General features: G+C 39.8%; 1 protein-coding gene across 1 annotated transcript; it reads right to left on the bottom strand.

Moving 5' to 3' along the window:
• Window positions 1-587: 587 nt before the first annotated feature.
• On the bottom strand, window positions 588-13,626 carry LOC149065143 (uncharacterized). Its single transcript, XM_089254413.1, has 2 exons — window positions 13,438-13,626; window positions 588-2,599 (listed from the first exon to the last, which is right to left on the bottom strand). The coding sequence occupies exon 2, from the start codon at window positions 2,427-2,429 to the stop codon at window positions 780-782; it is 1,650 nt and encodes a 549-aa protein (XP_089110539.1). The 5' UTR covers window positions 2,430-2,599; window positions 13,438-13,626; the 3' UTR covers window positions 588-779.
• Between the last annotated feature and the right edge of the window lie 1,940 nt (window positions 13,627-15,566).

Raw genomic sequence — 15,566 nt, 5'->3', positions numbered from 1 at the left:
ATACTTGAATGGCCCCAAAGGACTGTTCCCGAAACTTCAGACGTCATGGGAAGGACCCTAGAGTCGTGAAGAGACTGAACAACGTCGTAGCTCGGATCCAGAGAACGCCATCCTCGAAGTACGAGGTGGTCCACTTCAACAGACTAGCCTCTTACCACAACCCGCCGGTTTAAGGACCGAATTGTCGGGACGAGCAATTCTATGAGAGGGGGCAATGTTATGATCTTTATATGATAGATGGAGCGATTTGCTCGATGGCTCTCAACCATATCGAAATCTTTTGGCAAGAGTTAATACTGGTTTCGGTTTAGCGCAAAGATATGCAATTGGCGAAGAACTGGCAGAGGGTGTACAAAGAACATTCCAGAGGGATCCGCCCCTCCAGACAGTGGCACCACAAACCTGGTACTATGAAATAGAAATTTGTGGAATATTCTTTGCACACCCTCCACCAGTTCTCCGCTAAACTGAAACCTGTATTAACTGCTGTTGCCAAAAGATTTCGATATGGTTGGGAGCCATCTATCATCTACAGATCGTAACAATGTTGTATAAATAAATGTATGCTTAAAAGACTGATTCGAGAAAAAATAATTTATTACAGACATCACATTCATACGGCTTCTCACCAGTATGAACACTTTTGTGTTTGTTTAGAGAACTAGTTTCAGAAAACGTTTTACCACAATAATCGCACTCATACGGCTTCTCGCCAGTGTGAACTCTTTTATGCCTGTTTAAATAACTGATTCGAGAAAACAATCTGTTAGACATCGCACTCATGGCTTTTCTCTATTGTGAACTTTTTTATGTACATTTAAATGACTGATTCGAGAAAATAATTTATTACAGACATCGCACTCATACGGCTTCTCGCCAGTGTGAACTCTTTTGTGTTTGTTCAAAGCGTCGATTTGAGAAAAAGTTTTACCGCAAACATCGCACTCATGTGGCTTCTCTCCGGTGTGAACTCTTTTGTGTCTGTTCAGAGTGCTAGTTTCAGAAAACGTTTTACCACAATAATCGCACTTATACGGCTTCTCGCCAGTGTGAACTCTTTTATGCCTGTTTAAATAACTGATTCGAGAAAATAATTTGTTACAGACATCGCACTCATATGGCTTTTCTTCAGTGTGAACTGTTTTATGTACGTTTAAATGAGTGATTCGAGAAAATAATTTATTACAGACATCGCACTCATACGGCTTCTCACCAGTGTGAACTCTTTTGTGTTTGTTCAAAGCGCCCATTTCAGAAAAAGTTTTACCACAACCATCGCACTCATGTGGCTTCTCTTCGGCGTGAATTCTTTTGTGTTTGTTCCGAGTGCCAGTTTCAGAAAACGTTTTACCACAAACATCGCACTCATACGGCTTCTCACCAGTGTGAACTCTTTTATGTACGTTTAAATGACTGATTCGAGAAAATAATTTATTACAGACATCGCACTCATATGGCTTTTCTCCAGTGTGAACTCTTCTATGTATGCTTAAATGACTGCTCCGAGAAAATAATTTATTACAGACATCGCACTCATACAGCTTCTCACCAGTGTGAACTCTTTTATGTCTGCTTAAATTACTGGTTCGAGGAAACATTTTACCACAAATATCGCATTCATGCGATTTCTCTCCTATGTGAATTATCTTGTGTCTATTTAAATCATCGTTTCGAGAAAGTGTTTCACCACAAACATCGCACTCATAAGGCTTCTCTCCAGTGTGAACTCTTTTGTGTTTTTTCAAACTACCAGTTTGAGAAAACGTTTTACCGCAAACATCGCACTCATGTGGCTTCTCTCCGGTGTGAACTCTTTTGTGTCTGTTCAGAGTGCTAGTTTCAGAAAACGTTTTACCACAATAATCGCACTTATACGGCTTCTCGCCAGTGTGAACTCTTTTATGCCTGTTTAAATAACTGATTCGAGAAAATAATTTGTTACAGACATCGCACTCATATGGCTTTTCTTCAGTGTGAACTGTTTTATGTACGTTTAAATGAGTGATTCGAGAAAATAATTTATTACAGACATCGCACTCATACGGCTTCTCACCAGTGTGAACTCTTTTGTGTTTGTTCAAAGCGCCGATTTCAGAAAAAGTTTTACCACAAACATCGCACTCCAGTGGTTTCTCTCCGGCGTGAACTCTTTTGTGACTATTTGAATCCCCTTTTCGATAAAATGTTTCATCACAAACATCGCAGTCATCAGGCTTCTCTCCAGTGTGAAATCTTTTGTGAATGTTAAACTCAGAGCGCTTCAAAAATGTTTTCCTGCAGTACCCACATTTATGCGGATAATCTTCAATACCAAAGGGATCATGAGAAATGGGTTCGGAATGCTTTGCACTCGATGCAGTCGAGATCAGAGTATAACAAGAATTGTTTTCATCTGCATCATATGATTTCAAGGAAGATAATTTATCCATTCCAAAAGTGTTAGAAAAATATTGGGGATATATTTAATCAGAGAGTAGATCCTTTGTAATTCACCAAGTTTCCCGTCTGGTTCAATATTGCTGCAAATACTGTCGTTGCTTGTTGACTTGTACAGAAATAGGAGATTTTCCTCCAGATTCTGATGAGGATCTTCAATTACCTAGAAAAAGATGTAAAGTTCTCATTATACAGTGTGTCCTGTAAGTGCCAGCTCGGCCCTAATCTCATCAACCGTCCGCCGTAGAGGTATGATTCTAATTTAAAAAACGCTCAACGGGCATTCAAAAATTTTCTTGTACCAGTTTTGAGAGTGAAAATACAGTTTATAACAAAGTAAAAAAAAAATTTTAATTTTTATACTTTCTCCCTGTGCTCTAACTTCCAATCAGAAAGTTGTTGCCCTGTCTCTCCTGGTGCCAAAAAAAAAAATCTGTGTTTCTAAATTCGCAGAGATATTCGAAAAACAGGAAATTCGGGGAAGAACAGCGTAAAAATCGTTTTACACCCATTTAACGCCGTTCTTTCCCAAATTTCCTGTTTTTCAAATATCTCTATGAATATTGCACTTAGAAACACAGAATTTTTTTTGTTGGCATCAGGAGAGACAAGGCAACAACTTTCTTACTGGAAGTAAGAGCACAGGGAGACCGTGTAAAAATATACATTTTTTTATTTTCTTATATACTGTACTTTCACTCTCATAACTGGTACAGGAAAATTTTTGAACGCCTGTTGAGCATTTTTAAATTGGAATCATACCTCTACGACGGACAGTTAATGAGATAAAGGCCATTACAGGACACACTCAGATTGGCTTATAGAAAATATAGGAAGTCAGTCTCTGAGCAAGACATTGAAATTATCCCCTCAACATATCAAATATAAAATCTGAGCAAAATATTCAGCAAGGTGGATGGAAAAAAATTAGACAGAAAAATGAAAAAAAACATATAAAGATGAGGAAAAAAATATAAATAAAATATATGTAAAAAAGAAATTCCATTGGAAAAATACCATAAAAATACGAGCAATCCAAAGTTAAGAAAAATCAAGTATAGATTACATTCGTAGTCCATAAATTTCTCCCGTTTCAAGCTAGAAAATATACCTAAGAGAATGAATTTTCTCTAAAATGTGCTCCGAATCCAGTTCAGAACTAGGGGCAACTGCCCTGAATAGCAAATTTCAGGAGTAAGCAAGAATGTCATTATAGAGTCATTGCATTATTCAGTGATGGGAGCAGCAAAATCATGTATGCCACCCCCCTTCCCCCAACAAAATCCTATAAAACGGCCTATATCTCTATACTATAAAAAAATCATATTTACGGTCCAGGACCAAATACAATTATAATCCAACGGGACATAAACATGTTCAAAGCATTGCTGAGCAACTTTTATTACCATTTATTGAGTTTTGGTTGTGTCTTTAACTTCCGAGATGTTTGTTCATTACATTACCACCACATGTATCCTTTCATTATATTTTTCCAAGATTTGAGGCTGTGGTACTTTTTTCTTTTACACCGGACACAACTCAAGTCTATCACCACCCATGGGCAATTTACTACCTAGTGAGTTGTACTGGAAGTATAAGTGTGTGGGAGTACCTAACAGTCTTATTGTGGAGTGGCGCAGTGGTAAAGGTGCTCGTCTTCTACTATTAAGGTTACCATCAAGGTCCACGGGTTCAAATCCAGGCACTGAACGTCAGAAGCAAGTTTTTTACCTACCGAGCCTAGGGCGATCACTGATGGATGGAGCCTTCATTTCCTACCCAACTCCACTAGTTGGAAATTGCCATATGGCGATATATGACCGGAGTTGGTATGCTGTAAAGTAGTTTTAGCGTGTGTCTAGTGTTGTGTTTGCTTTTTGAGTGCTGCAAATATTTCAGAAGTGAAGTGAGTGAAGTGTAATGATTGAATTACATTTGTACTGTTTGTAGGTCTGTTACTCTCCATGGCAAGACTTGTTAAAGGGGAGATCGGCTAACATTCACACCTCGAAGTTGGGAACCACAGAAAACCAACTTCAGCTGACCACCACAGTGGCAGGGCTGCGGAACATCGATTTCACTTTTGTAAACGTGCTACTATATTTTTACACAGGCCAATGGTTCCTTGAGTGTAATAGTTTGATGCAACACAACAGCTACCACAGACCAGAAAATTGTAACCAAATCATCAGATTGGTAATCTCCTTTGAATCAACATGAAGAATAAGCTTGTGAAGGTTTCAACACTTTATTCCCATCTCATCACAAAATGTATCCAGTATTCCGCATATACCAGCTGGAACTGTTTGTTGTCTCTAAATCATTTTCGAAAGAAAAAAAAAATCCATTGGCAACGTTCCCAGGTTCAACAGCGGATAATTGGCAATATCTCAGTTTGACTAACTACTACGGCATTCAAGAATGGAAGGGGGCACCACCAAATATAAACAATCCAACCAAAAAACAGCCCATTTGTTTTGGTTGGAATCTCATCTTACTAAGAATTTGCCTCTCTGCATGATGAATAAACAGCGGTTCAAAAGAGAATACCGAAGCAGACCAACAAACATCATATGCTGGCCATGAATCCTACTCCCTTGAAACGCCAACGTTCCATAAATGGAACATGCATTTTCGATGAACGTAGCATGTTCATGCGTACCATCAAAAGGAGAATAATTGATTTACTTCGATTGATATATTCAATGGTAAAGAGACAAAACATATAATTTTCAATTCACTTCAAATTAAAATTCAGAAAGATATACTTGATTATTTTAAGCTATTTGATTATTTCAAGAATAAGCCCACAGCTTTATGTGAATGAGCGAAGACGTATGTCTGATGCTATATAAGAGAAATTCCTGAACACAACACACGTATATAAGGTCGAAACGAAGAAACTGAGTAACTTAAATTACAGCTCACGATATCACATATTTTTCTGAATTTGCATGGCATTCAACTGTAATTTTTATATAAGCCGCACTGTATATCTGGCATCCAAATTGTGAAAAAAATGAAATAGATATTTTCTGCACATGCGCGATTAAAAATCCCATTCACAAAAAATACTCATATCTCATTCAATAAAGAAATATCGAATTCTAAATTTTCACACATGGTGTCTCTCATATGGTCGATTTTCTGTGAATTTAATAAAAATTGGAAAATTTGCATGTTATGAGCAGGGTTGGCAAGTTTTTGCCATAAGTGGTAAAAACCAGCCAGTTTCTGCTAGGTGGAAAAAAATTGATTTTTTTCTTTATTTATACATGTAAGGCATTATTATGCATATGATTATTTTTTTAAATGCAAATAATACAGCATTTATCACAAACTTTATTAAAGAATTTATCAATTCTTAGAGCAGTTGGTGAGTTTTTGCATTGCTTTGGAAAAACTACAGTAAAAAAATGTCCTGACAATAATGGGTTTTCTCCAAGTATCAAAAATTAACACTTCATACATTTTTTTTCCTAGCATCATTTCAGAATAAATTTAATACAAAAAAATTGTCTGAAGCACACTAGCTCTGGTTTAAAAATTATGTCAACATGGTGTATATGCTTATTAATTTCTATCAAAGAACGGGCATAAATCATGCTTTACAAAAGCATTTAAAAGATCTAATAACCCTACTGTGTATGCGGAATCGTGTTTGCAGTTAAAATAGCAAATTTTGTTTTAAGTATACAATTCTTTCTAAAATAGATAAAGCACAGTAATAAGCACTCCAAAGTTATACGATGGGTAGGATTGGCGACAACCGCGTAAGTCAGGGTAGTTTTCCATAGAAATACGTGCAGATATTAGTCAATTAGAACCAAATTTCAGAAAGAACATAATACAGCTGTCTTTTTCTTTCTTACTCTGACTATAATGCTATGGTACTCTTCTATGGAGCTTCACAAATTTAACTTGCAATGTGACCAATCCAGTCTGGTAAAAAAAGACTATAAAATCTGTATTTGCGCTCTGAAATCTGCTCAAATTAAAGTTGTGTGTTAAACGCTTTTACTGCTTTGATAAAACCTCGACCAATCGAAAGAAATGTGCAGTGTCATCAAAGAGCAATACATTAAACTAGTTATTTTTAAATGAATTATGTTTTGATGATTACAGGGTTGGAACGGTATTTATCATTGTTTTTTTACCGTCTTGGTAAAAACATATTTTCTCGCGGTTTTTACCACCTTCAGGAGAAAAAAAACCACTGTTTCTGCCATTATTTAAAAAAATGTATGTACCTTTTCACCCTTAGAAAATTTATAATTCTGATATACAACGTTGTGCGATTATTATATTCTTACTAGCATGCATATTAAAGTATAATCTGCTCATTTGATCTTATTGTTATAAATTTTCTTGCCATAAAGCAGGGCTTGACAAATCCTAAGCACTAGGGTGCCATGGTGACTAGAAAATCTGCAATGGCACCTAAAGTACTTTATGTTCAATTGAAATTTGAATGAATGAAAGCTCGGTCACTCATTTTGCCACTTCTACAGTCACTCACTTGGACACTTACACAGTCAATCACTAGGTCACTCATACAGTGAATTCCTTGCTCCTTGCTCACTCATGTGGTTAATCACTTGTTCAATGATATGGTCAATCTCTCAGTCACTCACTTTAGAACTTGTACAAGCAATCGCTCGATCACTTACTTGGTCAATCGCTTGGTCACTCATTCAGTAAATCGTTTGGTCATTCATGTTGTCAATCGTTTGGTCATTCATATGATCAATCACTCACAATCAATCACAATATGAGTCACTCACTTGGAAACTCATACAAGCATTCAGTTGGTCACTCACTTGGTCAATAATTTGGTCACTCATATGATCAATCAATCAGTCACTCACTTGGAAACTCATACAAGCATTCAGTCAATCACTCCCTTGGTCACTCATACGGTAAATCACTCAGTAACTCCCTTGGACACTCATACAGTCAACCACTCAATCACTCGCTTGGTCACTCATACAATCATTCATGTGGTTAATCACTCACTTGGACACACATACGGTCACTCACTGATACAGTCAATTGCACACTCATATAGATACTGTTGCTCACATCATTCTGTCACTCATTTAGCCATTTGTACGGTCACTAACTCACTCTTGCCGATTTCACTCTCACTTGGTCACTCACACAGTCAGTAACTCATGTGTTCACAGCAGGTGAAATATCAGGTGCAAAACGTCCCAGGGGCCAAATGTCGGAATGAAATTTCCGGGGGTGAAATGTGATGGGGCAAAACATTCCAAGGGCAAAAGGTCGGGCGTAATTTCCAGATCCCTTACTGACCCTATACAGAGATGCTATTGCCGCGTTATAATGCGTCAAATACTCAGAATTTCGGAAAAGGATGCGTTCTTTCCTAGTTCTAAGAAGAAAAATAGAGAGAAAAACCTCCCCTACTTTTTCCCCTCTTTTCCGTGTATCATGATCGCATGACCTTGAAAAAGTGGTTTTCCTACTTTGTACACTATACTGTATTGATATACACTCGGGTTGTTGAAGAATAAAGCCGGGTTTTCCTAGGAGCAGGTTTCTTGTGCTGCGCACAACGTAATTCGCCCAGCGCGACATGCCGCCCACTCACCGATAAGAAAAGCAGCATGACTGTTTTCCTACAGAGCGCAATACGCCTCACGACAGCGCTTTACATCGGGCATGATTGGCCGACTGATTCTGGAGGAGTCAAATGCATCGTGCGGCGCACGTTTTGCCGATGTTCTCTGCACACACTCTCTCGTGTTTTCTTTTGCTTCCCTTCAAACCAGAGCATGCAGACGACAGAGTAGCTGATGCCAAGGCCGTGTACTATAATATAGCTGCCCTGATCTGATGCGCCACACTAGGAAAACACAAACGCGTAGCATAATTATGTAACACGTTTCTGCCGGCGTGAAATGGTCTAATTCGGTTCACGCTGCGCAAAAAACCTATTCCTAGGAAAACCCGGCTTAAGATGAGGGATATCTAGTTGCTTCCCTGAATGAGGGGCCATGTACAGAAGTTTCAAATTTCAGATTTTTCACATTGCGAAAATCATGGGTGTGTACGCAGAATCGGCTTTTGGAGGGGCACCAGAATCAAATTCTTCACAGATAGTATAAAATAAATTATTTTATTCCAATATTTTAATCCTCTACAAAAATATTTTTAATTTTTGATCTCGGGGGTGGGGGGAGGAAGAGGCCCTTAGAACCTCCCAAAAATTTTGCTTTTGGCGGAAATCCGTGTTTGGAGCTTGCGATTGCGCAATGGTAATCGGCTAAAAATGTGATTTTCTAAAGATTTCAAATTTTGAGTTGGTTATTCCTTTGAAAAAACTTCTGGTTGCCACGACAATCACACAGACCTACAATACAAATATGCATATATTGAACTGCAAATGCACATATTACCAGTTTGGAGAATAGATGCAGGGCCGCAACTGGGAGAGGCAGACGGGGCTAGTGTCCTGCGCCCTGGACTAGAGGGGGGCACCAAATTCACCCTTTATAACTGCTTCTTCTACATTACATGAGTGTGCCAAAATGTGTACTTGCCCCGTTTGAGAAAGTATCTAGTTGCGGCGCTAGATAGATGGTACCACCTACTGAACACAAAACACGTCAAATGCTGGGCACACACACACATAACCACACTGTTAAGTATCTCCGACACAAATCTGACATAGCACCTATATTCAGGTGTTAAAATATGTGGCAATTAAATGGCGACAGTTCAGAGTTGTGAACCATCAGGGAGGGAAAATAAAATCATTTTACCAGAAAAATCAAAGTATGAATAGGGAATCAGAAGATAAGTGTCTGGGAGAGGAGAGAGAGAATCTGATTTGCTTTAAATTTGATCAGAAGATATTGAAAGTGCTAAGATATTTTTAACGAGATGTAAAATCAATCAGAAGGCAAATTTATAGATTGATTATTAGTAAATATATAAATGTGTGCCTTCAACTGTTAATTAAAGTGGATCCTGCTTATAACGTTTTTCAAAAAGCTGTCATAAAAAATGTTGTAAATAGGAACACACTTTAAACGGGAAATCTGAATGAGGATAAGTTATACTAAGTGGAAAAACAATGTTCTAAATGGGGGAAACATTATAAGCAGGATCAACTGTATATTTGTTTTAGATTTATTACACGTGCAGAATTCTATACGTTAAATTCTCAGTGCTAATGAGCGTCTGTGCAAGTTTTTCCTACTAGTAGACAATGAAAGTAAATTAACCTTTGGATAGAACATGTTTTTAGAAATGAATTTTATACTTGATTTACAGATACCTTCTTCTCTTACCCGGAACATGACCCACCGCTCAGGCTCAATGAAGAAATATAAGCAGGTGATCAAAGACCCGGAGCATACTGGAAGGATTGAATTGGATTTTTGGTTTAATGGCCCAAGGGCCAATAAGGCCAAAATGCCCCAAAACAAATTAATTAAAAATAAGATGAAACTTATTCTTGTCAAGTGTAGAAAATAAAACTATGCGTGAAACATAAAAAATGACGTGAATTGTAAAACACTACAATTTGTCATATAAACCAATGGCTTTGATGAATTTAAAAATGTGAGATGCATTGGAATGGTCAGATAAAATGTCACGAAGTGAAAGATGATTCTGACCAAAAGCAGTCGTAAAATGATGACAATGATGTGAACAAGTAAAAACATGAGCAATGGTAAATGGACTTTGACAATGAGGGCACTGCGGTTGACTCTCTCGTAGTAAAAGATATGATTGTGTGATGCGACTGTGTCCTATGCATAACCGGGCAAGCAGAACTCCCTCCTTTCGATTAGTCCTGCAGCTCAAATGCCAATGGCTGATAGTGGGCTTGACAGCATGTAGTTCGTTATTAATTTGATTGTTCCAATGATCCTGCCAGCGGCGATGCATGACTTCTCGGAGGATTGAGAAATGGTCACTGGCAGGTACCAAAAGGCTATTGTCGATGTTAGTTGTTGTTCGAGCTGCGTTGTCTGCTTTTTCGTTGCCCGGTATTCCAACATGACCTGGTACTCAGTAAAATTTTACTGTGGTACCGTGATGGATGAGGTGATGCAGTTCATGAAAAATGGCATGAATAAATGGATGAATGTGAAAAGTAAAAGAACACAGTACTTGTAATCTGCTGAGAGAGTCGTTATAAATGATGCATCGCCGGTGGCGTTTGCGTCGTACATGACGTAGAGCCTGAAGGATTGCATACAATTCTGCTGAATAAATAGAGAATGTGTCGGGAAGTTTGAAAGATGTCTCCTCACAGCAGATGTAGGCACAACCGACATGCCCAGGGCTCTTAGAGCCGTCGGTATATATATGGGGAAGTACCTGTTGTGTACCTACCCCTGTGCCTGGAAAATATCTGTCGATATATGACATCTGCTGTGGTGGCTCTAGAATATGATGATAATGATAGAGAGACATCTGGCAGAATCTGCTCCCATGGTGCCAGTTGCCAAGCAACTGGGACCACACGACTGATATCTAATTGTAGTTCTTCCACAAGTGCCCTTATACGAAGACCGTAAGACAGAACACATGAAGATCAAGCAGCAAAAAGTCTATGAAAAGAAGGATTAAAAATGACACGATGAAGTGGATGATCTGGAAAAGACTTTATTTTGATACAATATTTTAAAGAAAGTTGCTGACATCTAGATGTAATCGATGGCTCGTTGCATTCTACATAGAGACTCTCTATGGGAGACATTCGGAAAGCTCCTGAACAAATCCAGAGGGCTAAATGATGGTGGACTGGGTTGAGCACACTCAGATAGCTCCGAGGTACAGACCCATATACGATGGAGCCGTAGTCGAGTTTTGATCTTATTAGAGCTTTATATATGTGGACTAGCGAATTACGGTCTGCCCCCCCCCTCCCCCAATGTAGAAGAGATGACCTTCAAGAGGTTCATCGTCTTCATGCAACGAGCTCTTAAATGTGCAATATGAGGTTTAAAAGTGAGTTTCTTGTCGAATATGATGCCGAGGAATTTTGTGTTTTCTACAATAGGTATTAGATTATTGTTAACAGGCAGCTGTGGGTCATCACGAAGGTCTCAATGCCGACAAAAGTGCATAGCGAGTCTTGTTGGAGGAAAAAGAGAAGCCGTTATCGTGAGGCCACTTGCTGATTTTGTTAAGAGTGGTTTGTAATTGTCTCTCGGCTGTCCTCATATTCACTGATTGATACGATATTAACAGATCATCCATGTAGAGTGCACCAGTGACAGACAACGGGAGTTGGTTCAACACTCTGTTGAGTTTTAAAACAAAAAGAGTAACACTTAAAATGCTACCTTGAGGTACACCTTGTTCTTGAATTTGGGGAGCTGATAATGTGTTTCTGATCAGTACCTGGAAGATGCGGCGAGCGAGAAAGTTCTTAATAAAAATGGTCAAATTGCCCCGCAAGCTGCAGTTATAGAGGTCGGAAAGAATTCCGTGCCTCCAAGTACGGTCGTAGGCCTTTTCTATGTCAAAAAATATGGCTATCATAGCATACTGGAAGAAAATTCATAGAGATACGAGTGAATTATGGGGGGGGGGGGCATAATTTTTTTCAAGATAATTTTTTTTTCAGAGGGACCACTTTCACTTAAAAAGGAACCAGATTTTTCAAATAACTTGGGTCTCGCAACCCAGGTAAATTAGAGTCCAGTGGCATCTCTGCCTATCACAAAGGCAAAGTCATCAGCGAAGACCTGGTTATGGGCATCTTCTGGGAGGGGGATTTTTAGGACTCAATTAGCCACAAGATTCCACAAAGCCGGTCCGCTACACAAACCCTGTGGACCGCCAATATTATTTTCTAACCGCCAGGCCTACCAGAGTTGTGATTAGATATGTGTATTTGCTAGGAGGTACGAAAACATTGATTTAATGTTGTTAGGGAGAGTAGATTTAGGCAGTTCTTGGATAATTGAGGAATAGGTCAGGTTGTTAAAATCTCCTTTAATATTGATATTTTAAAAGCAACATCCAGTTCTTTGCTCTTGAATTCGTTTATAGAGTTATTCATTTAAGAGTATTAGGTTGAGGGCATCGTCTATAGAATTGTCTGACCTAAAGCCGAATTGAAGGTTAGACTTTTGGGATTCCAAGTCAAAGTTGAGCCTTTGAGTCAAAAGTTTTTCTAGACATTTTCCTCCTACAGGCAAAAGAGTTACTCGGTGATACGAGTCGATTACGTCTGGTTTTTGAAAGAGTATTACTTGCCCTAACTTAAAGATGCTGGGGAATTATCGGGCCATCAATACTATCAGGGCCGGGGACTTTGTTTGTGGGGATAAATTCTATAATTCTATCCACCTCAGCTAGACTGAATGGAGGGTCATTGTTCAACGATGTTGTAGTGTTTGTGCTGATCTCCCCTTTTAAAAAGTCTCACCACAGAGAGCAACAGACCTACACACAGTAAAAACGTAATCTAATCATAACACATCACTTCTGAAATATAGATAGCAGCACTGAAAAATCAAACACAACACTACATACGCACTCAGACTGTTAGGTACACACACACTTACACTTTCGGCACAACTCACCAGGTGGTAAATTGCCCATAGATGGCGATAGACTTGAGTCTTGCTCAGTTTGAAAGAAAAAAAAAGAAAAGTGTTTGTGCTCTGTGCGGAGAATGTGAGCTGACCACCACTGTAGCGAAGTACTTGAAATTATTTTACTATCTATTTCTTCACACGGTGGTATATTCGATGTAAATAAATAAAATTTAAACTATAAGCTTCTCATCATGGTCTTGGCCTGCCCTCCCTCCCTCCCAAATGGAAATGTTCAAGACAGCCAACATTCTTGGCGAGTGATTGACCAAAAGGGCTGATAATTAATCAGCTTTTGTCTCATTAATGCCTGTACTTTTAATGAACAAACTGAGTGTAGGAGACCTCCCTCTTACAAAAAAAATGCTTAGCCTATCTCCGAATAAGTTAAAGCGGGCCTACGTCTACTGACCTGCACTTGAAGATGACTCTTGACCAGGAATGAATCCGTCCAAGGTGCCAGTGGATCCACGCCACGAAAGGATCCTATCGTAGCCCTTAATTACTAATTATAATCATTATTTAACGATCGAGATCAGCGAAAGCAGCAGGAAAGCCATGCTCTTCGAGTAAATATCGTCGTCTGTGACTGAACTATAGAGTTTCCAGGTCCTTAAGAAATTTCCAGCCAAAATCCTCTTCAAAAGTAGCCAAAAAGTAGCCCAAAATATTTGAAACTGTGCTGCCATCTATGAAGCAACAAGCTAGCTACAGTTTGACGATATTCAAGCATGCAATTTTTAAATTGATTTCTTTGAAAAGTTGAAAAAGTCACATTCGCTACACATTCTCTCTCCTGGAAAAACGGCCCAGAGATGGCCTGGAGTCGAGGCCGTCTTGAAAGCATCATGGGCCTCCCGGGGAAATTGATTTTGCTCAGCCCTCTATCCAGACTGCAAATGCCAACTTACCAATTCACATGCTTTCTTTATTTCGCAAATCTTATATATAACCATATCTCATTATCCTTCTGCCCCGCTATTCTTTCAAGGCCTTCGTGACGTGCCCGGGTTGGTCCATGCGTCAAGACGGTACTGCCTAAAGTGTATAGGTGCCTTGAAATTGTGCATAGTTGCTTACGAAATTTGGTACAATGATTTTAAAAATTAGGTATGTGTCCCAGACCAGATTTTCCTCGGTCTAGTAAACAAAAAAATTTAAGAACGCTTCCGGGTTCCTGGCAGGGCTGTTTTAAGGGCATCATGGGCCCCAGGCCAAGTGATTTTTCTGATTCCCTACATGAAAAATTCCCGGAAAAAGAGAGGCCCGTTTTCTCTTGAGGCCCGAGTGGGCCCATGCATTAAGACGGCACGGGTTCCTGGGCTTGAGCCCCGCCAGCTCCACGCTTGTAGATAGACGGTACGGTTTCTTTCACAGGCTTCTGTGGTCTAGATACTGTGTTTCCCAACCGTCGGGCCGGAGCAACACCTTCTATAGCAGAACGCCTCCGCGCGAAGCTCGTGACGTCACTGAAGTCTCCCATTTCCCCTATAGTCATTGGATATGCTGCAAAAACGGTAAAGATTTCGCATACGTCGGACTGCTATATCCAATGGCTACAGGTGAAACGGGCGACGGCAAGGCTTCGCGCGTAGGCTTTCTGGGACCAGGGTCAGGTATCAACATGACATCAATGCTACCACTGATGTCGCCTAACGCATGGGCCATACCCGGGGAGCCTTATCTGCAGAGGTGCTTCATGACACTAAGATCTAGTCAAAATTTTCGAGCGGGAGCATGTAAATTGGAAGGGGAAAAAATTTATTGCTAGAAAAGGGCCCCAAACACAGTGTGGCTTATAGCTCTCTTTTCTTGTTATAGTCACTAACTCCCTCCCCCCCCCCCCACTTTTCCCTTTTTCGTAAACAATATGTTTTTTTTTTACCGAATGAATTTTGATTTTGAAAATTTGCGAAAGTCAGGGCTACAAATTCTCTCTCCTCGGAAAACGGCCCATAGATGGCCTGGAGTCGAGGCCATCTTAAAAGCATCATGGGCCCCCGGGCAAATTGATTCTGCTCAGCCCTCTATCCAGACTGCAAATGCCTACTTACCAATTCACATGCTTAATCTCGCAAATCTTAACCATATCTCATGTTTTATCCCTCCCCGCCGCTCTTCATTGAAGGGCTCCGTGACGTGCCCGGGTTGGCCCATGCGTCTAGACGGCACTGTCTCAAATTGTGCACAGGTGCCTACGAAATTTGGTACAATGATTTTAAAAATTAGGTATGGGTTCCAGACCAGATTTTTCACGGTCTAGTAAACAAAAAATTTCAGAACTCTTCTGGGTTCCTGGCAGGGAAGAGCATCATGGGCCCCGAGAGCCAAGTGATTTTCTGATTCCCTACATGGAAAGCCCCGAAAAATACAACTACCTCTCGTTTCTCTGAGGCCCCTCTTAACTCGAGGGCCCCGGGCCATGCCCGGGTGCACCGATGCGTTAAGACAGAACTGGTTCCTGGGCTTGAGCCCAGCCAGCTCCACGCTTGTGGAGGCTACGGTTTCTTTCACAGGCTTCTGTGGTCTAGATACTGTGTT

This window comes from Pholcus phalangioides, unplaced genomic scaffold, assembly GCF_987345545.1.
Source record: "Pholcus phalangioides strain wild (caught in Gottingen) unplaced genomic scaffold, Ppha-v1.0 ptg000041l_1, whole genome shotgun sequence".
NCBI lineage: Eukaryota > Metazoa > Arthropoda > Arachnida > Araneae > Pholcidae > Pholcus > Pholcus phalangioides.
The sequence above is the reverse complement of the archived record's forward strand: the minus strand, read 5'-3'. Positions and strand labels throughout refer to the sequence as shown.

Bases quoted from the DNA above. Each gene is read 5' to 3' on its own strand.
- LOC149065143 (XM_089254413.1), bottom strand. From the start codon at position 2,429: ATGGATAAATTATCTTCCTTGAAATCATATGATGCAGATGAAAACAAT.